At 38.7% G+C, this 26,703-nt stretch overlaps 4 protein-coding genes across 11 annotated transcripts in view; 2 read left to right on the forward strand and 2 right to left on the reverse strand.

The window, feature by feature from the left end:
* Positions 1-2,303: 2,303 nt before the first annotated feature.
* On the reverse strand, positions 2,304-8,338 carry LOC116267304 (protein FAR1-RELATED SEQUENCE 6-like). 2 transcript variants are annotated; one of them, XM_031648989.2, is made up of 3 exons: positions 8,062-8,338; positions 4,974-7,353; positions 2,304-2,796 (listed from the first exon to the last, which is right to left on the reverse strand). In XM_031648989.2, exon 2 carries the CDS (start codon positions 7,273-7,275, stop codon positions 5,020-5,022), a length of 2,256 nt encoding a protein of 751 aa, XP_031504849.1. In that variant the 5' UTR covers positions 7,276-7,353; positions 8,062-8,338; the 3' UTR covers positions 2,304-2,796; positions 4,974-5,019. The 2 variants fall into 2 exon arrangements, with proteins under 2 accessions (XP_031504849.1, XP_031504842.1); XM_031648982.2 differs by having other exon boundaries at positions 7,950-8,337.
* A 1,493-nt stretch (positions 8,339-9,831) lies between these two features.
* On the forward strand, positions 9,832-18,179 carry LOC116245990 (autophagy-related protein 18b). 2 transcript variants are annotated; one of them, XM_031617652.2, is made up of 11 exons: positions 9,833-10,317; positions 10,456-10,529; positions 11,605-11,678; positions 11,830-11,939; positions 12,515-12,606; positions 14,368-14,480; positions 15,219-15,338; positions 15,418-15,563; positions 16,972-17,085; positions 17,162-17,230; positions 17,966-18,179. In XM_031617652.2, exons 1-11 carry the CDS (start codon positions 10,220-10,222, stop codon positions 18,084-18,086), a joined length of 1,131 nt encoding a protein of 376 aa, XP_031473512.1. In that variant the 5' UTR covers positions 9,833-10,219; the 3' UTR covers positions 18,087-18,179. The 2 variants fall into 2 exon arrangements, with proteins under 2 accessions (XP_031473513.1, XP_031473512.1); XM_031617653.2 differs by lacking the exon at positions 10,456-10,529 and having other exon boundaries at positions 9,832-10,317.
* A 1,232-nt stretch (positions 18,180-19,411) lies between these two features.
* On the forward strand, positions 19,412-21,338 carry LOC116264696 (uncharacterized). Of its 2 annotated transcripts, XM_050080339.1 has the most exons (5): positions 19,412-19,678; positions 19,743-19,875; positions 20,331-20,375; positions 20,912-20,986; positions 21,075-21,338. In XM_050080339.1, the coding sequence occupies exons 1-4, from the start codon at positions 19,483-19,485 to the stop codon at positions 20,967-20,969; spliced, it is 432 nt and encodes a 143-aa protein (XP_049936296.1). In that variant the 5' UTR covers positions 19,412-19,482; the 3' UTR covers positions 20,970-20,986; positions 21,075-21,338. The 2 variants fall into 2 exon arrangements, with proteins under 2 accessions (XP_049936296.1, XP_031500906.1); XM_031645046.2 differs by having other exon boundaries at positions 19,414-19,678; positions 20,912-21,338.
* A 916-nt stretch (positions 21,339-22,254) lies between these two features.
* Positions 22,255-26,703, reverse strand: part of LOC116255963 (ABC transporter A family member 1) — a 39,329-nt gene continuing 34,880 nt past the window's right edge. For 4 of the 5 annotated variants that reach the window (XM_050079300.1, XM_031632062.2, XM_031632071.1 and 1 more), the window contains 4 exons: positions 23,443-23,576; positions 22,964-23,022; positions 22,769-22,888; positions 22,255-22,674 (listed from right to left, as the gene is read on the reverse strand). In XM_050079300.1, coding sequence (XP_049935257.1) covers positions 22,807-22,888; positions 22,964-23,022; positions 23,443-23,576 — 275 coding nt within the window. In that variant the 3' untranslated portion in view covers positions 22,255-22,674; positions 22,769-22,806. Of the gene's footprint in view, positions 22,675-22,768; positions 22,889-22,963; positions 23,023-23,442; positions 23,577-26,703 lie in introns of those variants that run through there. The other variant, XR_004173010.2, reaches the window with a different exon arrangement.

Raw genomic sequence — 26,703 nt, forward strand, 5'->3', positions numbered from 1 at the left:
CAGTTGCATGGTTAATACTGTTGACTTACCCTTCAGTATCGCACTTCTCTGATGTCAAACTTCTAATCAAAGACTGCCAAGTTACTTACGCTGAAAGGGAATTCATAATAGTGGCATTTGGTTCAGAAAACTGTGAGCAACATGTACCAATCTGTAGACAGTTCAGGCTTGTTGCAGCACTGAACGAAGAAATACTTATCGAATGATTTTCCTCTTCTAGATATAATGAAACCCTTTGTTGAAATCACTACCCATAACCATATCCATGTAATGTATATTGAATAATAAATCAAGAAAGCGATTGACCATGATATAGCTTGGTCATTTTTGTTTTCCTGGAATTTGTCCACCTGCCTAGCGAAGTTGCCAAAATTTTAGCTACAAAAGAACTAGGTGATACCATGCAACCTCCTACGTAACAGAAAATTCCAGGTTCCACATAATAACAAATAGCGAGGTTCGGCATCAGCATTACTTTTACAAGATTATTCATCATTAAGGATATCCAACTCACCAAGTTAGATATAAGCACTATACAAAATCCTAACAAAGTATGCAACAGCAGGATTTGATTTTCTTTTATTCTCCTGCATAAACAAAAACTCCAAGGACTCCAAGATATTGTTACTTTAACAAATTGACCACCTCATAAGTAGGAAATGATCGGTGGCACCCGAGACCCCAAGATATTAGATATCATTACCAACAGTTATCTGTTACACGCAAGATATTGTCAACGCAACACGAATAAAGAAAACAACGCATGCAGCAGCAGCAAGTGGTGCAGCAGTAGAAACTGCTGTTCACCAGAAAAAGAAGATCTGTAGAATCTCCATAACAAGATAAATGCATTGCAGACATCGTATTCTAACTTGTCCAGCACAATCATCTGCATTTTTCACGGTAAAAGCATAAAATGAGTATTTGAAATAGCAAAAACAGTTTGTAAGTTTGAAATCGAACGCATACAATAATAATAGTTATAATTTATAAACTACGTAAAGCTTTTGGCTCATTTTCTTCTTATGCAGAACAAATTTTTAGTAGCAAACAGATTGATCTATTCCAAGAAAGGGAAGCATGATTCCGCCCGCGATGCACTCAATGACTCTGAGGCTTTTGGCAACGTCGATTCTTCCGCAGCAATGAACTCGACGACGAACTTTTGCTTCTTCCTCCTGATTGATACTTCGGGTTCCTCCTCTGACCTATCCATGTGGCCGCGATGAAATGATTGAGGAACACCAAGATCTGCATTCGCACCTGACACTCAGAACCGAGCATAAGGGGAATCGGGAGAGAATGCCGTTCACGACTACTTTCGGAGAGAGGGCGGCGTTAAGGCCCAGAAGTTCTCACTTCTTCCTCATCCCCGTATTCCTCGCTTGCCCTCCTTCCCCTCTTGTTCTCACTCTCCCTCGTCGCCATTCTATTTCTTCTTTGTGTTTCTTGGTTGCCATGATCTTGGCTTCCTGTGTTCTTCTTCCATTATCATCCTTCCTGGCTCCTCCTTTTCCGAAATTGGAGCGATACCTCCTTTGCCCCAACACAATCGACTGGATTGCGGCTTTGGCCGGGGAAAGAATTTTTCAGGGTCACCATCAAATAATAAATTAGAATTATCTTGCTTTCAGTTATACCTTATTCAACCAACATGCCTTCAAGTTCAAAAAGTTAGCAATAGATATTTGAACTTCAAACCAATCCAAATATATGAGTTCACATTATTTATATTAGAAGGTTAGTTTGATGCACAAAGAACTTCTTGTAAAATGAATTTGATACACTCAGTATTTTAAGTTTAGCAACTTATATAATTTTTTTTTGTTCAGTATCTGGTAAAATTTTATTTTTCAATTATACTTCAATTCTTCCTTAAATGAATGACAAAACTGTTTTCTTATCTAAAGTGGATAGTTTTCATTCTTGTATAACATCGCCTCTAAGGGCTATCCATTTTGAAAGTGGATTTTCTTAAATATTAACATTAAAATCGTTTTTTCAAGTCAAGAAGAAGTGAGGCATAAATCTGTAAAATTCAAAATAGAGAAAATGAAAATGAGAACTGCCTAGCTTGGAAAGTTAAGTGTTTGGCTTCCTTATTTTTCGCTTCTGTACCTAACTTTAACATCCAGTGGAATTGCGAATTTGTTCCTTTCAAAACTTAAAAAATAATTATAACTTGTTTACAGAAAAAGGAAAGCTAGACGTGCAGATGGATCAAACGGTCGAGCAAGCAACCAGACGACCAATTTGCCTAGCTCCTACTAGCATAATTCAGGTCAGGTTAGTCACCCTCTATGTCAGAAACAGAAGAACTTTCATAAACTTTCAGACTTTCATAAAACATGAACATCATTTACATGAGATATTCAGGTTGTCAGTTTCAAGAGTTAACGGCTTGTACATACTCCCAGGCAAGGGCCCAATACCATACGTTTCGAAGTTTCTATTGGAAACATGTTGATGTGATACACTAACTCGATGTCCTAAGTGGTTGTGTTTCCAAAGCCTTGACTAAACCCACCTCTTGAAACAAACAAGGACTCCAACCTCTTGAAACAAACAAGGACTTTGTCCGAGGCAGCTCCGATGTGTGGCCATGAAGTTATTAAGTATTCTACCGACGGTACGTGCTTCGCAGTCTGAAGAAAAATCTGAGCTGCAGTCAAGCAACTTTAGAAGCAGAAGCATGTTTTGTCCCCCTCTACAAAATGGGAAGTAATGGCATCACCAACGATCACGACATCTGGAGAAGCCCATGATGCTGAAGCAAAGCACCGCCATAAATATGTTCTGCAAATGGAAGGAATCATGTTTGTTAGTTGTCATAAGTATATAATTCTTATCATGTAGAATACGTTAATAGCAACATTCACCTCAATGAAATGGTTTCTACACAGCATGAGAGAGTAGACAGTAACATTGAGATTGCCATCAAGAGGCAAGAAAAATAGACAAGCCATGAGAAGTGAGCAAACCAATGCGGTCCTCAATTCATCATGGAATACGAAATCAACAAATCATTAAGCACTGAGAATTGGAAAAAGGTCAGGAACCGATTAAGAAAACTATGCACTTGCCAACGGGTTAGGCTTTGGATGTCTGGAAAGCAGCCAGTGTTCAAATTCCACGGCACCACCCACGCAAGCCCAAGCAAAGTGTAACCAATACTCATGTCACGGTTTCATTGTATTGGAAATGAGGAAGAAAAAGAAAAACAAAACTATGAAATTACATTTTTTCTCCTCTTTATATAAGAAAAGGGACCTCCTCGAAAAGCATGAAGCAGGGAGGAGCCCAACATGGACCAGTAAAGTCATGCCACCATAACACAGAAGAGCGTTTGATCAGTTCAATTGCCCTTAGCAGAGGCAAGTCCTAAACTCCTAATCTCCATAGTTGATTCAAGAGAGAAAAGAGGTCTGCAACAGCTTTATGACCCAATGTTGTTCCTTGCCTTCATGTATCACAATGGCATGATATTGACAGGATCCATGAGATGCAGCTTTTGAACTTTCTCCAAACCGAAAACTGAGAACCAGCACTGTAAAGCTTTTTTAGCATTTTCCACCCTAAAATTATTCCATGTTACTAGTGCCGATGTGATTGCACAGACAGTCCAAAAGTTTACTTCTCTAGACATTTCAAGACATTAGAACAAAAAGAAAAAATGAGCACTAGATGGAGTTACTCCAAGTCATCCAGAAGTCACATGTCAATTAGAGTTCTTGAGATGGCAGCTTCTGATATATAATAGCTGTGAAGGGCTTTTAATGGAAAATGCTTCTATCTCCGCTACTCTGGCTACGAAGAGCACAAAATCCCAAGTCCTACAATCAACAATTCTTACATCTCTGTAATGACTACAAAGGCCTATCTGACATTCTTATAAACTAGATGGGAGAAGTACGCCTCCCAAACAAAGCAAGCATTTCTGCCTTTAACACAGGCTGGGAACTTTTTGCATCATTCGCTGCTGTTTGATTCCAAACGAGGTTAAAGTGCCTTGACCTGATAACCGAAATAAAGTCTACCTCCAAGAATGAAGACAAAGAAACTAAATGAGCGTCACTTACTCACTTCAGGCACATGCCTTCATGTTAGGTGCACCACAACAAGTTTTTGTCATACATATAAAATATACCAACACAATAAAAAAAAATCTTAGATAGTCACAGGACATCAAACTATTCTGGAACCAGCAAGATATGATAATATGTTGAGTTGTTAACGCAACATCAGTTAACACAATATCTTATTTTTCCGCATGCATATATATATATATATATATATATATATATATATATATATATATAGACACGCGCCATTCACCTTGGTTTGTTCCGATATCATTTTGACCTTTATAGCAAGGCACACTTAGTGGATAGACTCTAACCATGTGATGGATAAACACAAGACAAAAAAAAAATACAAAACTGTCCCCACTGAACCATTGAAACTAAAATCGAATAATCTGTAGTGGGAAGTGGAAACTTATCTGTATCTATCACTTATCGATTCAGCGCAGTCTTCCACAGCCTTTACACCAGATAATAGCAGTCGTTCTCTAATGGGAGAAATAGAAATTGATATGAAAAACGCACAGCTATGAGTACCTCTACCATATTTTATAGTGAATTTCTAGATCCAGCCCATCAATGGATCCAAAAAAATATATCTGGTGTCCACACATATTTATTTGCCTACACTCTCGGAAATGGCAACTAGACCGAACCCAATTGATCACAATTACAGGTTTACTCCTTAGATAGCATGTAATGCATAAATCTGTAATAACTATATATATATATATATATATATATATATATATAAACTAAGCATTAAAATTCAACATCATAATGTCAACATTTGGTTTAGCAAGCATATTAAACAGAGTCCAAATATGTAGTCAAGACAATTGTAAGCAAAGATTACTTTAGGAAAGTAAAATAAAACTATCCGAAACTTACCACCATGCAAGATTCACGTCTGATTAGACCTCCAATACTTACTACATCAACGCTTCTTATTGGTTGGGCCCAGTTCACCAGATTTATGCCGTCCTCCCTTAGTGTGACCCTGCTGCCATGCCTTTGAAGGATCTCGTACAACATATGGATTCATGACAGGTGTTGTATTAACTCCAGGGTTCTTGATGCGTTTGCTTTTATTGGTAGTATCAGCATCACCAGCATTGTGTGATTTACCACCTTTTGCATAAGATTTACTTACATCTTCACCTACAGCGAGGATCTTATCCATAAGATCTGTCATTCCTTTAACTGCAAGCTCATATCTATCTGCAGACAGTGAACCCTCTTCCACAAGATGAATAAACCGCTGGTACAAGTCATCATATCCTTGAAGTGCATCAGTTGGCATCACACTATTAGAGCGAGTATGCAATGCATGAATGCGCTTGAAGTCCTTTCTCCAACGTGTAATAATATAACGATTTGGGATCTCATTCACACCCAGATGGTTAAGAACATACAACACATGCCTGCAGAGGATGCCTTTATACTGAAACAAACGACAAATGCATTGAAATTCAATCTCAGCCTCATTGGACAGGACTTCATAATCCTTGACACCGGTCATATTGCCATGCTTGTCAAAAATGCGTTCTTTGAGTGTATAGATTGCAAGCTGAGCACCTGTCCTGGTATGTTCAATATTATAGCAGTTGAAAGTGCCATATATCTCCTCCTGGAACTGCATAAACACTGCTCCTGTATACACTTTTGCAAGTTGGCTTTCACAATAAAGCCGAGTCTTCATAATTGGTATTGTGTCGTATGATTCAAAATCAGCCTGCGCTTCTCTCTCATAGCTACTCTTAACAGCAACTTCGTACTTTTCAATGAACTCCTTCAAAGTTGTTTTCTGTTGCACATAACCATCAAAAAAAGTGGTGACACTTTCCCCACGTTGGATGATGGACATTCCTGCATAGAATGTATCTTTTACAAAAACTGGCACCCATTGATGGCGAAGTTCATACAATGAACTGAGCCACTGATTATGTTCAAGTTGGAAGTCTTCAGTAAACTTTCCCCAAGAACTTTCAAATTCATCAATTCTGATGCTATCATAAACTGCTTTCTTTAAAGCTTTTTTGATAGCCTTATAATCAGCTAAACCTTCCAAATTTGATGGGATTTTCTTCATGATATGCCACAAACATAGGCGATGTCGAGCTGCAGGAAAAACTTCACGAATTGCTACTTGTATAGACTGAGAATAGTCAGAAATAATTGCATTTGGAGGTCGTCCAGACATACAATTCAACCATGATCTAAATAGCCAAATATGTGTTTCTATTGTGTCATCTGCAAGTAAACCACATCCTAGCAATACAGATTGTCCATGGTGGTTTGCTCCAACAAACGAAACTAAAGGCATTTCGTAACTATCTGTGAGATATGTTGTGTCAAATGTAATTACATCTCCAAAGTACTCGTATGCTGCCCTGGACCTAACATCTGACCAAAACACATTCCTCAGTCGTCCTTCAGCATCAAAGTCCATCAAGTAGTAAAAGCCTTTGTTCATGGACTGCATGTGCTTGAAGAACCATTGAATCGCAATTGCATCACCCTCCTTAAGCTTTAAATGCTTTCTTGCTTGCTCCTGGCCATAAGATAAATGCGCATGCCCTTCTGCTTCTACGGCTGATGGGTCGAAGGAATTATTCACTTTATTTCCTGTACCATAGTTTAATTTATTCTCCTTCTTACCTCCAGATTCTAGGCGCTTGTGTGATCTATAAAATCGTGCCATATGTGGAGAACATACGTGGTTGTGTGGAAGATGGAGATCAGTCACTACCCACTTCCTTGAAGAATTTTGCTTGACAACCCGCATCCTCGCCATACAACCAATTCTGGTAATTGGTTTCGAAAAGGTGGTTATCTTCCTTGTTGGTTTAAAACCTTCCTTGTTGCAGCATATAACCACACGGTTAGTCTCATTAGTGACCTTTGAACGGCTTGTGCATTTTATTCTGGTTCCGAAACCAACATGCCTAGCATAGGTATTGTAGAATTGCTCTGCTTCTTTATAACTATCAAAAGTCATCCCAAGTGCTGGTTCAAGAAATGGTGCTTGGTTGATATCTCCACTGGTTGAAAGAAGCTCCTTGTACATGGGCTCTAACGTCATACCATCTTGGGCAGCTTCAACTGTACCAGGGTCCATGCTAGAGGGCATGGGGATGGAAGTATTTGGCTCTCCTTCAACAGCAACGGTGCCCGTGCTACTAGGTTCCATAATGAGAGTTTCTTCTATGTACAAATCAGGCCTAAGAATTCAACGGTTTAGCGACAGCATGTTCTTTGAACAGCAGACCTACATCATACAGCAAATATGTAATTTCCAAAACAACCTCACAACCAAAAAAAAAATGGACAGAGAAGAAGAGAATATGAAGCTGGATGAAGAACATGATGCATACTTGGACAAGCAACAGGAAAAGCATCGAACTCCAATAGATAAGGGCAGAGGAAGTTGCTTAGAATGGGCCAAGTATCCCAAAACGTGAGAAATTTTGAAAAAAAAAAAAAAAAAAAAAAACAACAACCATGACTCACAAGAAATACCCTAAAAACAATTACATGCATATAACTTATACCGTTGACAACCCCAAAAAAAAACACACAAATTTTGAGTCTCGGTAACCAAGAGAAACACACAAGAGAAACGTATCTAAAGAAAGAAATGCGAACAAATGAACGGGAATGACTGTAAAATCTAACACCTGGACACAAGAACTCAGAAGAAAAAATTCACAAAGGAAGCCCAAAAACAAATAAAACTTCAAAGCACTTGCAACAATAAACCACGAAATTAACAAAAGAAAGAAAAAAACACGCCCAGATACGATTTACCGTTTAAACCCTAAAAAGAAACTACCACAAAGAATAAGAAATGCATCTAGATCTTACCGAAGCGAAGGACGCCGTCGAACCCAGGGACAGCGAGAAGCCCCCTCGCCCCAGACACGCACACACACACACACAGAGAGAGAGAGAGAGAGAGAGAGAGAGAGGTCCTTACAGAGGTGACAGCCTAGAAAGAAATGAAGATCAAGCCATCGGTCCCAACGCTGCCACAAATACAAGTTGGGGATCTTTTCGTCATTGAAGAAGATTCACGGGACATTATTTGGAAAATCTGCATACGAGCCTTAGTCGTGGCAGCCTATTAGGAAGCCGAGTCTGCGAGGGTTACCGTTATGGATGTAGGAATAAAACCATTGAGTGGCTTGATTTTAACATGCACCAAAATGGTTTCACTTGACCTCCCTCTTCGCCGCTCTCTTCCGCCATGGCGTTGATCTACTAGACGAGCGCACTTTAAGAACAAGCCAACCGGCTGAAACTAATGCTCCATTCTACGGCCCTACTTAACTTGTTTAAGTGGTTGCCCAGAAGACTTTGTCATGTTAATATCTATCTTCTACGACTTTAGGTATGTTTATTTTATGAATATATCTAAGTCAGGTTAAATTTTATATGAACAATTTACTTGTAGAGGCATTGGCTTTTATGAAATAGGATGACGATTCATAATTTGGATAATAAAAGTACATTTTTATGTGAAAGTAATATAGATAAGACGTAAGATATTTATCTGAAATGATATAGTACATGATAGTTGAATACGAGCATAGAACTATATGACACAATCAACAAACATAGTTCGAATGAGAAAGCATACACAATTAACAAACATAGTTTGAATGAATATGATGTTAACAATTTTGAAGAAGACCTAAATGCCCCACATTTTCCTTGTCTTTAAGGCATTGAGCTCCGTTGAAACGTTGGTGGGCTACCATACACCTTTCAATTTGAATGACTAATTGTATGTTTGACCTAATATAAGTATAACATAATAGAAATTCACAATGCAATATTTATTTGGCTATTTATTGGCAGAGCTCAAGTAAAGTTACTTGATTTATTTGGCTCTTCATTGTTGAGTTAGATTGGACTTCACAAAAGGTTTCTTTGATCGCCTTCCCATGAAAGTAAACCAAACACGACCTTCGTAAATGAGTTCAATCCTAAAAGGAAGTGTTTGCACCGACTAAAGTCCACTCGTTTATAAATGTACTTTACATTTTGAAAGTGATTAAATAAATAAAAAAAACCAAGACTGCATGTTTTTAGTGAAATTTGAAGAACCAACCAAAGGCACATATAGTTCCAGTCTCTCTAGTGGCACATTTTCAAGGGAGTGAGATATTTTACGATTCACCATCCAAAAAAGAGCTCAAAGGCTATAAGTTGGCATCGATGATAGCAGTGGTATACCCTTTAATTTTTAAGTAGTGCATTACTATTTAAGATGTACTGACATGGCATCCGTAAAATTATAATATGCTATAAGTTGGCATCGATGATAGCAGTGGTATACCCTTTAATTTTTAAGTATTGCATTACTATTTAAGATGTACTGACGTAGCATCCGTAAAATTATAATACGCTATTTTATGCATCTCTAACTCGACCAATCACGTTAGCTCTTACCTGATTTAACCAGAACTTCAACTTCAAAGCTCATTAAACGACTGGACAAACAAGATACTTGTTTTTCTATTGCGTTAAGAAGACTTTCCTCATATTTGATACCATCAACACATAGACCATAGGCATCACTTAAAACGTCAATCTAAATTTCGATTTCATTCTAAATATTGACTTTGTGTAGCTTCGGTTTGCTTATTTAAATAAAAAATCACAGAGCCGCTTCGATTTCAAGCTCTTTATTCCAATTGTTGAGCTTAACTGAACATTCTCTTGTTTGCAGTTCCCAACGATTGGTAAAATCCATAATCTTTCCTAATGATCGGAAAAATCAGATGATCAGTAGGAAAACACGGATTTGCGAGTCGTAACGTATAAGAAAATCACGAGGGGAAGAAAACAACGTAGAAGTCTGCGATGTTTCATCTTAGCGCCGTTCTCTGGATGCTTATCTCAGCCGGATTCCTAGAAAGTTTTTTAACCGCTGCGCTTCCGGTTGAGATCAAACTAGTCGAAGAAAACCAACGAACGAAAAGGGTCGCGTAATTCTTACGGAAGGATGGCGAGGAGAGAGGCGTCGGGGGGTTGCCAAAAGGCAGAGGCGGAACTATCAAACATAAGAAAGTCACCATGAAGGGGACGACCACCGCCAGAATCACGGCAGTGCGGGAAGGTTTGGAGGGATGATGTCTAACGCCAAACCTTCTCCTTCATCTGCCCTTCCTTCTTCCTCCTCACTGTCGACGCAGATTCTCTCTGCTTCATTCAATCAAGATGGAAGGTACTCTCTCTCTCTCTCTCTCTCATGCTCTTATATTCTGCCAAGCTTATACAAGGAGCCAGCCAGACCCCAATTTCGATTCTCAATCTGGAAATTTATTTATTTGATGGAATTTGATTATGGTGTCGTCCTGTTTAGCTGCTTCGCAATCGGAACGACCGACGGGTTCAAGATTTTTAATGCCAAAAGCGGGAGACTTTGCTACGAAAGAGGTTTATCTGTTAAATTTGGAGATTCTTCAGTAATAATATAGCCTGTTGCATTTGATTTTTGATTCTCATCATCTTCTGCTGTCCACATTCTAGAGGACACTATTCTCTTCTCTTTTTGGCTTATCGGATGCCTCTCTTCACTAAGTAGAACAAATGCCGGCAACGAAACTAACTTCGCTAAAGCTTAAGCTTGGTCAATAATTACTTTATTAAGGAAACCTGTTCGTGGAGAACCAATATGTTTCTTATTCCTCCTCTTTGTTCTTTGTAAATCCTTTTGTCGTCAAGGGTTGTGAGCACGTATATTAAGTCAATTTATATATCTATTTCGAGGCATTCGCTATATTTAGTCGGTGCTTGCTTCTGATATCTGGTGTGCCGTGTTGAGATGATTTCACAAATTTCTTGGCCAAAGTGTAAATCTATTCTTTATTTCACTTAATTTGTCTGTCGCCTTGTCACGAACTATGTTTAACTCTTGCATTTGCATAATATTTTGGTGCACGAGAAGTTGTACGTGCGTTTTTGTGCAGTAACCAACTCAAAAATTTTAACTGGAAGATGACTCTGAAGCCACATTTATGGCAAACAGAAATTGGGTTTTTCATTTAAGAGCTTCTATGATAGAGCAAATATGTATTGATCTTTTCTATCACAACTGTAAGGAGAAGTATTCCTCGTTGGGAAATCTCATAGGATACAACACAAACATTTAAAGTTTTAAATGAATACTAACAGGAAAAACTAATCGGCAAGCTTTTGGTACTTGCTTTTTGAGGTTTTCTTACGGATGATGCAAATGTTCTTATGAAAGATGTATAAATGAATACGGAAAAGAACTTCCCTAATCCTTTCCTTGTTCTGTGAATTTTTATCCTCTGTTGTCACGTAGCAACCATTAGTTGCATTGTGTTCCATCAGACTCCCATTAATTTTAAATTACGGAATAAACTCATTTCAAGCCACGAGAGCTGATGATTAACTCTTACGCATGCTATTTACTTTCTGTTATATAAAGACATTATGTTTTTCATTGTTTTTTTCCTGTCTGACTAGCTAATTTTCTTTATGACAGAGTGTGGTGCTCTATGCATTGTGGAAATGCTCTACAGCTCAAGCCTTCTTGCTATTGTTGGTGCTGGGGAGCAGGTATTACAGTTTTTAGTTTTTGTTAAGACATTCTGAGATAGATTTTTGTTTCCTTTAGAGTTTAAAGAATATCCTTTTTAGCTTGTCTACTTTGAATAAGACTGCACTTGAGACTTGGGTCAACTTACCTAACCTTCATTCGACTTGACAGCCATCATTATCTCCACGCCGACTTTGTCTATTCAATACAGTTAAAGGGACCGCTTTGAGAGATCTGAACTTCTTGACATCAGTTCTTGCCGTTCGCGTAAACAAAAAAAGGTGACTTTCCTTTATAGCTGTTGTGGACATGCATATTTTGTGTTCAAATTCTTGCTTTTTGTCTTGCATGCTTCTTGGCAATATGGTTGCAAAAGGTTTTTGTCATTTTCTTTCTTTCCGAATCCAATTCCAACAAGACCTCTAGTATATTTAGCTGTTCTGGGTCCAACCTGAACTACAAACTGAGTGCTATTTGTACTGCATATTATGGTTAGAAGCTAAATATGTGGTTCCAAGAACCAAAGCCTCATTGCCTGGTAAGGGATTGTCAAATTGTATGAAGTCAAGAGTTCATTAGGTTTTGTGTCTGTCTCCTTGAAAGCTGAAACACTGGGCCCGCTGAGGGGAATGTGGAGGTTTTTCTTAATTGCTTGAGCATAAACCGTACAGATGCATGTCAATGTCATCGAGGTTCCACAACTAGACTAGGGCTTTCTTTGTTAAATTAAGTATAAAAAGAAGCATACTTGCAAAAAGACAAAACTGCATTGGGAAATTAGGATTCTTATTTGAAAAAGACGTACCAAGATTAATCTCCATATCTTTTTCTGACGATCTGAACAACTTGCCTGCAGGTTGATTGTTGTATTGTGTGACAAAGCATACATCTATGATTCAAACAGTCTTGCGATCCTGGACACAATTGACACGGTTCCTAATCCAAAAGGTCAGAAATGAAGCAAAAGTATGACTCCTAAATAATGGAGGCATTATTGGTGCCTTTGTGTTTTCTATTCACATAATGATGGTATATTTCCTCATTATGCTAACCTCTCCACAGCTATTTCATTTCCTTTTAATAAGAAAAATGATGCTACCTATGTCACATAGGTAAATGATGCTACCTATGTCACATAGGTACAGGTACGGGTGCCAGTACGAATGCTGATGCAAGTACAAGTTCAGATTATTTTCAAAAAACTTGGGTACGGGGGTGTGTATATATATATATATTATAAGTTATAACGAAGAAAAAAATAAGAATTCAAACAAACAAAATAACACATAATTCAAAATTTATAAATTCCAAAGAAGAAACTATTGAACAAAATATGAAAACGCAGCCCTATATGCATTTATTGAGTATAAATGATGTAAAACAAATTGAAACCCTAAATATTGGACAGAAAAGGATTCGGTCAACTTTGACGAAGTCCTAAATCGGATGGATACGGTCATGGGTACATTGACCGTATCCGGCACCGTTTGATCGGTACCCAAGAGGTATCGAGGACAGTACCAGTACCAATACCAGTGTCAGACCTGACCCGTACAGGTACGCTGCCTTTACAGCAGTACCCATGTGACAATGGATGCTACCCATTATTTCTTGCTTGTGACGGAACCAAATGAACAGGAGTCTGCATGTTTAAGCTTGGCTGGTCTGGTTAGTGTAATAAGTTCAACCCCTTGCTCAAATAGCACAAGCAGGCTTCTTATACAAATTCAGAAGCTTCTATTGGCAATATGAAAGAATGAGGACTTCCTTTTGGGAGCATTGGACTCCATTGTTGACTGATCTTCTCAGCTTGTAGAGAAAAGTGACTTCTTTTTTTCTGCAAGATTGTATCTATAATTTTTATTTATGCACTTTATCATGCTTCATTGCTTTATATTCTTGCCTACTCCTGGAGGAACATAAAACACAAAAAACCCGAATTATATCATCAATTTAGTTTTGTGTTTGATTAGTTTTTGGTTCTCTGTGTCTTACCACTCAGGTTTAATTATAATGTTTTGTATCTTAATTTACTTCCAAAGGACCATAAAAGGAACAAACCTGAATGATATCATGATTAGCCTTTTAGTTGTTTTTTTTAGCACTCAGATTTAGTTTGTGCATCTTCATAATGCTTTGTATCTGAATACTTCCCAAAGGAACATCAAGGAACAAACCTGAATGATATCATAAAATTACTATTTTTTTGTAGTTGATGTTTTTGGTTCTCTAGCTACACTCAGGTTGTATACCATTAATTGGACATGGGTTGACAATGAGTTGTGGCCCATGTTCAGTCCATTTTATATATGATATATTGTGGAATGATGTTGACTAGATCAGTTTCTAGGTATCCCAATTTAATTTTTTTTTTTTTCACTAACCAAATATACTGTTTATTTATTTGCGTGTGAAATAATGATGCAGTTGAATGCATAGAATTGTTGGTATGCAGCTAAATATTTTCAACCCTGTACGCATCGATTTTGTTTTAGCTCTGGTGGAATCCTGATTTCAATTCGTAATTTCATTTTATTATCCATATGTGCTAAGAACAATGATAAATTCTCAATAGGATTTGGATTTGTCAATGAGGCAGAAATGCAAATGTTGTTTGCATTACAGTTCAGTTGCCGCTCTTGAATGATTGCATATTGACAAAGCTGTGTCATTTTCTGTTGGTGCTAATTATGTTTCTGCATTTCCCAGGGCTTTGTGCTTTCTCTTGTAGCGTGGATGGATGTTATTTGGCTCTTCCAGCAAGTACAAGTAAAGGATCTGTGTTGCTATACAATGCAATGGAGCTGCATTCACACTGTCAGGTTGAAGAGTTTCTTGTCTAATCCAAATAGACGTACTAACATCTATGACCACTGTTGCATCTTTTTCCCTTAATTCACAAGTTTTCCTGTAATTTCATTTGACACGGTAACTCATTAATAGTTGTTCATGCAATTGATAAGCTGAAACATCTTGCAGAGTCATGTCATGAATGTCCAAATTGATATTGTGATCAGAATGAAGTTCATATAGCAGCAATAGTTTATCTTTCATGTATCATGTAGAAACACACACCAAGATGGAGAGAATAAAAGGCTTGTCAAATATTGTCTGTTCTGGCTTTGTATCTTAGTGTGGTCTTTTCAAAATCAAAGGAAAAATAGGAGAAACCAGTGTTCTCTAATTTAGAGATAAAGGTAATTAGCATTCCATTTGGGGGGTTTTCTCAGCTAGTCCTCTCTCATTTCAAAGATTAGGTTTTAAAATATTGTAAATCGTGATCTGTAATACGTTTTCCCATTATGTAGATATCTAGCTTGTAAAAGATTGGATGAATGAGACAAATTTTTCAGTTTCCAGCAGTATCATAAAATGTATACCCCATGTAAACTAAATGTGCTTTTTCTTGGCTATTAGGTTCCGCCTAAAACCTTCCTTGTCTCCTTTTTCTTTTTCCTAATTTCATAATTCATTCTATACTCTGCTTTACCTGTCTTTGAACTCCCATTTGTCATCTATTATATATGGATTTTTATGCATATTTATTTTCTGAACAACAGATAGATGCCCATCAGTCACCATTGGCTGCCCTTGTTCTTTCAGTTGATGGTACATATATTGGGACAGCTTCTGAGCAGGGGACAATAATCAGAGTTCATCTAGTTTCTCAGCCGGCAAAGGCATGTATCCTGAATTCCTTTTTTTTATTACCTTATCCTTCTCTGTGATGAATTAATGTTGATATTTTCTTTTTAACAGTCATATAATTTTCGAAGAGGGACATATCCATCAACTATTACATCTTTGTCATTTGGATCATCAAAACAAGCTCCAAACTTGCTTGTCGCAACCACCTCTACTGGTTCTGTTCATGTTTTCTCCATTGGACCAGTTATAAACCGAAGGTTCAGTTTTGGATTTGTATTGTTATTTAATTTATTTTCAATTAAAAAATTGCATTCATATCGTATTACTATGATTTGAGTTTCCTTTAGCATCAATGTTTGTCCTGTCATCCTCATCATTTCTGCTACTGCTTCTTCACAATTTTATTAAGGATACTTTTACTCCAAATTTTAATGTTGATGCTACTAAGCAAACTGCTGCTATTTTCTTAGTCTTAAAAGCCTTATATTGGAGATGTTTGATCTCTTTGTCTGTGAGCAGGAACATGTTCAGATAAATGTGTTTTTATTTTTCAGTAGTTGGAATTAGTAATCTTTCCTCAATGTTGACGAGTATGTGGATGTATAATATATGTTCCGCTATGTCACATGGTTGGGGTGTGTGTGTGTGTGCATGCATATGTGTGTATGTACAACCAAATAAGATTATAGAAATAATTGGCAACAAATAATCAACACGCTCATAAATTATAAAAAGTTGTTATATTGATTTCAGTAATTGTAATCAATAAAAGTAGCATAGTCAGTGCATTAAATTGAATTTAACCCCATTTGTCTCAGATTTCACAACTATGACAACATTTTTAGACAATAAATTGGAAAAACGAGCAAGTCCTCTAACAAAGAATAATCCCACTAAGTTTTGATGAACAAGATAAAAAATTATGTCTGTAAAGTAACAAAGCATACCAAAATGACCTAAGAAAGAGAATTTGTTTTCACATTCTGATCAAAGTTAGTCTTGTTCAAACTTGACCAAGTCTGACTTTGAAATAAAAGTAGATTTTGAATTCACCCAGTACTTCTTTGACCATGTCCAGACGGGTTCATATGGGCATATCACTCAAACAAAAGTGCACGTGACATAGCCTTTCTATATTTTGATGGTTCAATCTTGCCTTTTATGGTAGACCTATCTAGTTTGTATAGAAAATCATTGATGTAAACACAGTTCTATTATTTGGAAATTCCTAGTGGGAGTTCCTAGAAAGGATGAAAGTTTGTGGAAACTATTCTTTTCTTTATGTTAGTGAGAAAAATATCGTGTAAGAAACTGTAGTTTACAGCTATCCTTTCAGTTCTTGGACATTTAATAGTTCCCTATATTATTCTGCCTTTTCCAGCCAGGTTTGTTGGAGAGAATTTGTGATTTTTTTCTTTCATTTTCTTTTGTTATCATGCAGTAATGTTTACCGATCAAGTTATAATGGTTTCCCCAAACTCTCTTCTTTTATCACTTCTACATATTTATACATGCACATACATATAAATTTGGCATGCCGTGGTCAGTAATGGGCTGCAAAAATTTGTGCTTTCTTGACTTTTTTTTTAGCTAACTATTTAACCTAATTTTCGTACCACTTTAGCATTAAAAAGTTCATATAAGCATGACAGATTAATTCTACAGGCCAAAGAGATCGGTCAGTCTGCTTACAACAATAATTCCTGATAAAATAAGTGATGCACTTGATCCTGGCCATCATTTTGTTCTCCAAAATGCTATTCCAGCTGGTGTAAAGAGGTAACTCTTGTAACTTATAATAATTATTTCACATTTGTGGTTATGTAAGTGCATTTCATTAGGTCAACTTCTGCAGCTGTGCAACAATTCATGTCAATGATGAAGCTTTTGCTGGTCCATCTGTTACATCACGTGCCACATCTAGGTGAGTTTCATGTCAGCATAATAACTTTTGTTTGGAAGATTTTGGAATAGGATAGCCAGTGCAGGTGTGGATGCTTCGTCAAATTATTTCCTTTTAATCTTGCTTTATGTGAATCTTAATTTTGATCAAGCATACATGTTTCTACTCAAATTTGTGGAATGTGGTAAACAGAAAGAGTCAGGGTGATAATACCTAGCGTGGATCTATAAGCAAGATATGTAGCACTTGAGTCCAAATTTAGTCCTATCTATTCACATTTGCAGTAGAATTATCTGATCTGAGGTAGTTGGATATTAAACACCAACAATGGTGATGAGGTCCAAGAATTTGAAGTTGGAGTCTTCCCTGGGAACTTGAAAACGTCACAGTTGTCAAATATTGGTTTTTTCATAGTAACAAAAGTGGGTGCTAGATGCGAGGGTCATGAATTTGTAACAAAGAGTAGTAAGAAGAGAGAATGTTTGCCTGTCAGTTAAGGGCTGTGAACTCGGTCTTTTAACTCTGTGCTGGTTCTTCCTCGTTCCTGTGGTTTGAAAACAAGTATATTACACCTGGGTTGCATGAATGTTCAGTTATTGGGATTTAATATATTACAGTCCTGAACTGCATGAACTGATCGCATTGCAGTATCCAATGATAGTGTACCTAGGTTTCATACTCTCCTAATTTGTGTGCGTCTGACAGAAAGAGGGAGTTCAAAATTTTCACGTGTTAAGTTACTGTACCATTTGGCAGGGCGTCAATTTTCATCCTATCATACAATGGCTATTTCCAGGAGTACAGTTTAACTCTAAACGATTCAGGCATCTCGACATGGAAGCTGGAGCGTGAATTTAATTTACTGATAAGGATGTAATATAATGTTGAAAGCCTTTTTCTTTTTGTATGTACATATGGCGACTGTTGTTAATAGCATGCACTTTTTTCCCTGGCAATGATGTTTTCTGGATTCGTCTCTTAGCTGCTTGCACAAAAATCACTTTTCTGTGCTAGTTCGCATTAATTGAGAGGTTTCCCGAAGCTTCTGCACACCAAAATTCTGTGTTGCTTGTCCAGCTTCTGGACAAAGTGGTGAGAAGTGATGGAAATTCTTCTGCTAGGAAGGAAAAAGAAAAGCAGAATACCAGCATGGGCATGGATAATGCTGAACATGCAGCTGATTCTCGGGAATTTCTTTGAATGAAAATTCTTGTTGGACCAAATAAAATGACTGTGGAAAGTATCAATAATATTCATAAACAGGAAGGCGAATATAACACCACAGCATTGTCACGTCATTCTTGAGTTTTTATCGGAGAGGTCTTTCTCAGGGATTAACAAGAACATTTGTTTGTCTTTGAAAAATCTCACAATTCAAAAAATTTTAAAATAGAAAATAATAGAGAAACTAAAGAATTTTGACTTTTTTTTCACACTTTTCATTCAACTTCATTGTAAAATTCCGAAATAATTATTAAAATTTTGAGACAAAATTTTTTTGCTTTCGCCATTATCTCAAGATGCATCATTTTTTCACATCCTTTGTTTTTCCTTCTTTTTTCTGTTCTATCCGATGCTTTGGAAAAAGCAGCAATTGTGATGATGCATCACAGCAAAAACTACTTAAAAGGTCAAATGAACGTGATAATGGCAATCCACTTTCATATATTATGGTCATGGAAGTTTTCGTCCCATTCTGTATATTGCATTAATGATTGAACTTGTGATAAAGCCAAAATGTTGCTTATACTTGCTAATGCACCTCTCTCCGAATACATCATATCTGGATGACACATAAAACATGGTCGAAAGCCAATGTTTCCCGCACAAAATAAATTGTTTCAAGCATCGAAATTTTATCAGCGATCTTTTTCACCGCAGTAAGGTCCGCGATAAAACATGCCACTTTCAGCTCCACTGACGTTCAAGAATGTCTTTCTTCTTCTCCAAAGTATATGACCTTCTGACCGTTACGGTAAAACTGCAGCCAAATTCGAGGAAGAAAATCGACGACACTGCTCAACCGTTAAAGCAAGATGAGCAGCAAACATGCCAACTGCACCTTAAGTTGTATGGATGCTGCTCACTTGTGATCATTGCTCACATTGTGGATTGAGCAACTCATGTGAAGCTGTGATCACATCCCCAACACGTGTTAGCGATCTCCACCATTGGTACCAAACAGGTCCCACCTATGATGGCAACCAGAAACAAGAGAGAGGGAGAGAGAAAGCTCCAGGAACCAGTCACTGAGAACCAGAGAAGCAGAGAGCATGGTCATCTTCTTGAGGATTCCAAACAGGCCCTTCTGCCAAGCCCCATTCTTCGGCACAGGAAGAGCCTCATGGCTGAGCACAAGAGCATGCCACCACCCAGTTGGCGGCCTTTTGGCAGCTGCAGTCGTTTTCTCCGCTGCCAACTCCCTCGAGCCGCCGGAGACGCTCTCTAACGTCCCACAGACGCTTTCCGGTGGGTCTACTGGCGCTCTATGCAAATTTATGCAGTTGAATTAACGGGGTTGGCCGTCTTGCAGGGGATGACGGAAAGGCCGCCAGAATCCAGAAGCCCAAGTCAAGGCGTGCCGAATCATGTACCGTAAAGTGTGTGACCACGTGCATCCGCGGCGGTGCTGGATCACCTGGAGAAGGCCCTTTAAACGCCAGGAGGTATTTTCCATTTCCTTTTCTTCTTTTTTATTCCCTTCTCCAAATTCTACAACGTTGTTAAGACATATCTTTTCTTATTTTCTTAAAAGTATGGCTTATATCTATCAATAATGCTGGTTTTTATAAATATAGGCAAGCTATTATGATATGGCATTCTACATATTCATTAGTTAAATCTGCATATATCCATTAGCTAACTAAAACAAGTAATAAATATCCAACGGATCAAATCCGGGATAACAATCGTTCAAAATCATGTTTGGTACGCTAAAAACTGACAAAATCTTCAAACTAGATTGGAGCTACTGGCATCCCTGACAGGTCGGCTGTTCAGGTTATGCAATTTATGAACCAGGCCGGCTGCATGAACCTACTAGCTAGAGATTATCACTTGATGTCATTAAAACAAGGGAAATAACATCTACCTAATGCAGTTTTTTTCCACTTCTTCGCAGGCCCCTTGTGGTATTCAAACAAGGATTCAGGAGTCGGCAATATTGGTAAGCCTTGTACTTCCCAAAATTGAACTCAGCTCTCTCTCTCACACACAAACTTGGTTTCTGCTTCTTAATGTTTTTCCTAACCAAGCATGCTGCTGAACTTGCTCCGTTGTTTATTTGGCTTAGCACATTTCCTAAATATGATCCACAGGATAGGAAACACATTAACTTATCCCTGCAAATGGAATATAACCCATGACCTGGTTCAATTTGGTGAAACCAGTCAGTTAATCTGGATCTGGTCAGTCAGGAAAGTCAGATTTGTCTTTAGATCAGACCATCACATTGCAGGAAAACAAGTATAAAGAGCTGATTTGGCAAAGGCAAACGCTTGTAGTATCAAATATGAATTGTCGACGCTTAAACCTAATTCGAACCAGTTGCTTCCTGATCCGTGAATGTCTTAGCCTTGTCACCCCTCCTGTATTTTGCAAAATTGGAGACGCCATAGTTCTTATTTTTTTTATCAGTAGGATCTTTTTGGATTTTCCATAACTATGTAGAATTAAGCTTATCTGGGTTCTGCTGGATTTCAGCCTGATTGAATGCTCGGATATCTGTAACCTCATCAAGGATGGTGAAGATGGAAGTTGATGAGTTCCTCATTATCTCAGGAAAATTCCTTTTTGTTGTATAAAGATCAATCTCATTTGTTTGGTTTAGATAAAAGGCGATTCTATTGACCTTAATGTCACTACACAGAGAGAGGGAGAGCGAGCGCACATGGTCATCGTGCATCGGATACAGTCGAGCAGGTTCTGCCCTTACCCTCAGTGGTACCAAAAAGATGAAAAAGAACTTGATTTTTCTTTTCAAGTCATCAGATATTGAGTTCTTCGTGTTGCGATGGGAGCGGAGCTGCGCTTTCAATTTTACCAACTTTCCCTTCAGTTTGTTTTCAATTCTGTTTTTGTATGTTTGAACGTGTATTTGAAAGGAGAAAAAAAATCTTCACGTCAAGAATTACGCTCAAATTTAGTGAATTGGCATAGAAAAGAGTGGGAGTGTTTTCATCCGATCAGGCATAAACCGCGCCTAAAGGTCAACACTCATCAGTTGCAACACCAAATCATGTGTTTCCGGCTGTTCGACCCCGCGGCTCCTGATCAACAAGAGGTTGATCCAGCTCGCTGACCAGGGTATGAAATTTTCAGAAGTTTTTTATACACAGATGTTCAGAGAATGCCTCATGACAACTATGGTCTTCCTCAGAGTTGCAGAAAAAAAAATAGTGATTGCCCCCTTCACTCCTGCCTCTATCACTAGGAGGTTGGTCTTGGTCTTAATCTTTATGTTGAAAAATGTAAAAGCCAAGAGTTCAAATACCCAGGGGGGGAATTCCATTTGTTACCGTGGTTTAGCAAAGACGTCTTGTGTGTGTGTATATATATGACTGTCGACTGAACCATCCGGCCATAATTTTTAACACTTTTAAGAACGGCTACTAATTTGAATTTTTATACCTAAGACAATGACAGTCAATACATAAATTATATCTTTTCGAACATACGAGTTTTGATTCATTCTTAATGAAAGGATGGGAGCGTACCTCCACAGAAACATGAGTTTTATAAGCTAAAACATTTTGGCATTAATCATTAAACCTTAAAGATACCTTATTAAACATTAAAAAATACATATTTTTCTACATGAACTTATTGATACTTTCGTTATAACGATCACATCCACGCAGCAGATGGTCCTGCTGCGTGGATTGCAAGGTTTTACGATCCAACAGAACGTTGGCTGATCGAAGTGTCTTTAACACGGGGATGATGGTTTACACTTCTTTCCCGCTTCATGGCTTTCTCCATCTAGATGTCCACTTAAGATTTATATATGTAACCATATGATGTGGAGAAAAAGTAGTAGACAACACTGAAAGCGCCAAATAAATTTCATTGATTGGTTGTATACATGTACATACTACATAGTACCATTTGGGGCATCATGCGTTCTTCTTTGTGCTTCGGCGATTGATATAAGATTTAACATTTCAAAAAGTAAAATTACCCTTTGGTTTTCTATTAGTAGTCAGCTTTATGTACTCCACGGTAACCAGAAAACTCCCTTTACCTAAAATTTGTTTCTTTCTTCTGCTCCATTTCCCACTTTATTGCTTCCTCGACCAGCGGTATGCTAGTCTAATAAATTTTAAGCATCCACTCACCCACTCTCTTAATTATCGCTTCTACATCCATTTCAGTTTGCTGGTAACTGTGGTCTGTACACTATTGGATGCCTCAGACCCAGTAACATGTTACAAGTAACACAAAACCTGAACTCGGTGTGAAATTTTCTGCAAGACATGGAAACACCAATTAGAATGGAGTTTTATATTAATATAGAGGCCTCGGAGAAAGAAATGCAATAGTGGGTGATAAGAAGTTAACTGATCGCTGAACTTCCCCTCTTAATACCAACTTGACATTTATGAGTTTCCAGCAAAGTGGTTGAAAATGGTCTCCAATGTGGATTGGCTGATACTGTACTCTGATATTCCAAGTTTGCTCCTGGTAATGTTCTTCTAGCTTAGACATTACACAAAATCAGAAAAAGATGTAAATAGCAGTGCAGACCAAATATACCTATTTCGCTCCAGGTGTCCAAAGATTTCAGCAAGAGAAGAATCCTCTCCATATGGCAACTGAGGACAATTTTGTATCAGCACATTTCAGCAGATACATAGCTGGATGCAAATACCACAAAAAAGTACAAACTCCACCAATATGCAGAAGCATTAAGGAGTGGCACCAGTGTTACATAATACATATAAAGGAGAAAGAAAGAGTCTGAGTAGATTTCACCATCACGGAATCATTTTCACATTCATATTAACAATTCATGATCTGTATTACTCAGTAAATGTAATTCTGGTGTTAAAGGAAACAAAATTTCATTAAAAATGACATCAATGTAACATAAATATTTGCATTTAAGAACTTCCTAACTTGCATTAGGTGAACTTTGGAACAAACAACGTGAACAACGTGGAAGTAATGACACGAAAAGACTACCAAGCATGAGCATATAATTTCAAGTCTATAAAGAACCTGAAATCACATACCTGATACTTGATGTTAAGACCACTGAGCCCTTGAAATATTGCTCCATGAAACGTGGAAAGGATAAAAGAATCAATCAGTGAATATTTCTCCTCAGCCAACCACCACTCTGAAAATATTCTTAATGGAATACCACCTATCCATACGTCCAGAAAACAACTTAGAACCTACAGCAACTATACTCAATAATTGCGTCTGACAAATATAAAAAAAAAAAAAGGAAATTAAGATAATAACATACAATACAATTTTACAGGTCACCAGGCCGTACACATGCAGTACAAACCCAACAGTTGGGTCAATTCGACTAGTTGAAACAAGAGAGAAAACATTGTGCACGAAAGTAACCCGCTATATTCAGCACAGGCACGTGAATTGATGGAAAATAATGGGTCTTACATGTGTCTTCTTCAATCTACAACTACAATATCTTCATCTGGTCCTAGCAAACTGTCCTCTTCCATTCAGGTAAAAAATTTAGAGATTCCCTCATCAATGAAAAAAATAGATATCTGGCGCACTCATTAGAGGAACTTTAGTTCCTTTTGGCCTTAAGCTGCATAAATACCAGCAAAATATAGCTTCTGAAATCTGCAGCCAAATCATATTTTTGAAGAAACCAACAACTTGGCACAGTGACGGTGCCACCATATGAAAAAGGCAAAAAAAAAAAAAAAGTAAAGTGAAGGACTGGCACAAGAAAGAAAAAAATCACAGCCATTTTCTCCACCACTCTTATATGTTGATATCTGTCACATGGGCATGAGGTGCAGGTACGAGTGCAGGAGCATGCCGGTGTAGGTGCGGCAAAAATTTCGAAAAAAAACCTAGGTGCAATTACAACAATGGTGTGTGTGTGTGTGTGTGTGTGTATATATATATATATATATTGTTGATAGATTGTGTGTTTCGGGTCCGGATCCATACCCGACCCGCCTTGTAGCCCGTTTTGGGCTCTACTTAAGTCATGTAACCCTAATCCTTAAGTGTTAATGATAATCTTAAGAGAAAGAGAGTCTGGCTGCTAGTGGGCACCAACTCCTCCTCATTCGTGGTTTTTTCTCCCTCGTGTTGAGGGTTTTCCACGTTACATCGTGATCATTGTTTCTCTTCGTCTTCTTCTTGTTCGTATTTCTACATGGTATCATAGCCGTGAAGTTCCGGCGTTTCTGGTTTGTCTTTTGCCCGTGTTGGAGGAGGATTCGCCCGACACTGTTCATCGCCCGTGCCCGACGCTCGTGCCCGAGCTTCGCTCGACACCTGTGCCCGACGCTCGTGCCCGGGCTTCGTCTGTCGCCCAGCGCCGCCCTGATCAGCGCCGCTCAGGATTCCTGTTCAGCCGCTTCCGCCCAGCGACGCCCTGTCCAGCGGCGTTCCTCTCTGTCAACCGACGCATCGCCCACCGCCGTGCCTTTTTTCCGGCTCCGCGCCGCTCTGCCTGGTTCCGGCGGTTTATTTCCGCCCAGCGCCGCGCCGCTCTGCCTGGTTCCGGCGGTCTGTTTCCGCCCAGCGCCGCGCCGCTCTGCCTCGTTTTTTTTCTCCGGCGCTGCCTCTCTGTTGCTGTCTCTTCCGCCGATGAGGTTTAGGCATTCTCCGTTTTGTCCGTTGCCTGCTCTCTGCCTTTTTTGGTGTTGTATTGTGCTGTTGCTCCCTGCTGCCCTTGCTGCCTACTGGGCTTCTCCCGTAGCTAGACTGGTCTGTGATTATGGCAGCCTCTTCCTCGTCAACCGTCAACACCAATCCCACTGAAATAGGGGCTTTTAGAACTGAGAATGTTCCCATGCAGGTCATCACTCTTCGCCTCACCAAGGAGAATTATTTCTCGTGGTCGCCTGCTATGACTATGGGGATTGCTAGCCGTGGTCGCATGGGCAACCCCGAACCAGCAAGAACAAGTGATGTGTGGCATACTTGGTTTCTTGAGGATAATCAAGTGAAAACTTGGATTGTCAATTCCGTTTCCGCCGATATTCAGCCCCTTATCCTTCGGAAGAAGACTGCTAGAGACATGTGGGTGGTCCTCGAGCAAATGTATGGCCAAAAGAAGACCGCAATTCGTACTTACCAAGTAATGAAGACAGTCTATGGCATTCGACAAGGGAACTCGTCTGTTGCAGAGTACTATGGGGCTTTGAAAGCCAAGTGGGAAGAGCTTGACTATCATTCTGATATTCCTTGGCATTGTCCCCATGATCAGGCGCTCTATGTTGCTCATGAATGGGAAAACAGGGTGTTCCTATTTTTAGCAGGTTTAAATGATGAGTTTGAAAGTGTTCGAAGCCAGATTCTGAATTCAGGGGAGGTGTCCAGTATTGAAGATGTGTACTCCTGTATTGAAGCGGAAGAACAGAGGAGGCTTGTTACAAAAGACGGGAAGAAGGAACTTGTGCCCTATAACGAGAGATCCGCTCTCGTGAGTCGTGGTCCTGGCGGCTCGTCTAGATCCCTTCGCCGGTGCACTCACTGCAAGAAGACAAGTCACACCGTGGATTATTGTTGGGATCTTCATCCAGAAAAGAAGGGAAACAAAGGGAGATCTTCGATTGGGAGAACGCCTGTGTCTGAGGTGCAAGCATCCAGTGGAGAAAAAGTCTCCATTTCTGCTGACCAGCTTCGTGAACTAAGGGCTTATTTGGGCAGGATCGATGTCAACAAGATTGAGACCTCAGAGGGAACTACAGCTAATCATGCTCTCGCGGTTATTGGCAATCAAGGTAACTCTTCTGTGGGGGAATGGATTGTCGATAGTGGTGCTACTCATCACATGACAAGTAATCCAAAATTGTTTCATGAGTATAAGTTGTCCTCGGGAAAGGAACGTGTTTCTCTTGCAGATGGTTCCTCTACCTGTGTGGCAGGCGAAGGCACTCTGTCCTTGTTGGACAAATTTCATGTGCAGGGCGCTTTACATGTTCCCCAGTTTCCTTTAAATCTCTTATCAGTCAGTAGACTTACTAAAGAATTGAATTGTGAACTTATATTCTCTGCCGATCGTTGTGTTTTGCAGGACTTGGTGACAGGGAAGAGGATTGAGATTGGTTTAGCTTCTGATGGATTATATCGTCTTCCCATACGTGTGGCTACTGCTCTGTTGACAGCGATCCGCAAGACAGATAAGAGAAGAAAAGATTGTCTTCAGTCTTTTATGTACTGGCATGAACGTTTTGGGCATTTACCTTTTGGGATTTTGAAACATTTGTTTCCAGACTTGTGTTCCTCCTTTGATTTGTCTTCCATTTCTTGTGATGTTTGTCAGTTTGCCA

The sequence above is a fragment of the Nymphaea colorata genome, chromosome 1 (genome assembly GCF_008831285.2).
Source record: "Nymphaea colorata isolate Beijing-Zhang1983 chromosome 1, ASM883128v2, whole genome shotgun sequence".
NCBI classification, from domain to species: domain Eukaryota; kingdom Viridiplantae; phylum Streptophyta; class Magnoliopsida; order Nymphaeales; family Nymphaeaceae; genus Nymphaea; species Nymphaea colorata.

Excerpts from the sequence above, each read along its gene's own strand:
- LOC116267304 (XM_031648989.2), bottom strand. The coding sequence starts at position 7,275 with ATGGAACCTAGTAGCACGGGCACCGTTGCTGTTGAAGGAGAGCCAAAT.
- LOC116245990 (XM_031617652.2), top strand. The coding sequence starts at position 10,220 with ATGATGTCTAACGCCAAACCTTCTCCTTCATCTGCCCTTCCTTCTTCC. Across the intron at positions 12,607-14,367 it reads CACGGTTCCTAATCCAAAAG|GGCTTTGTGCTTTCTCTTGT; the intron begins GTCAGAAATGAA and ends TGCATTTCCCAG. Across the intron at positions 14,481-15,218 it reads AGCTGCATTCACACTGTCAG|ATAGATGCCCATCAGTCACC; the intron begins GTTGAAGAGTTT and ends TCTGAACAACAG.
- LOC116264696 (XM_050080339.1), top strand. The coding sequence starts at position 19,483 with ATGGTCATCTTCTTGAGGATTCCAAACAGGCCCTTCTGCCAAGCCCCA. Across the intron at positions 19,876-20,330 it reads GGCCCTTTAAACGCCAGGAG|GCCCCTTGTGGTATTCAAAC; the intron begins GTATTTTCCATT and ends ACTTCTTCGCAG. Across the intron at positions 20,376-20,911 it reads TTCAGGAGTCGGCAATATTG|CCTGATTGAATGCTCGGATA; the intron begins GTAAGCCTTGTA and ends GCTGGATTTCAG.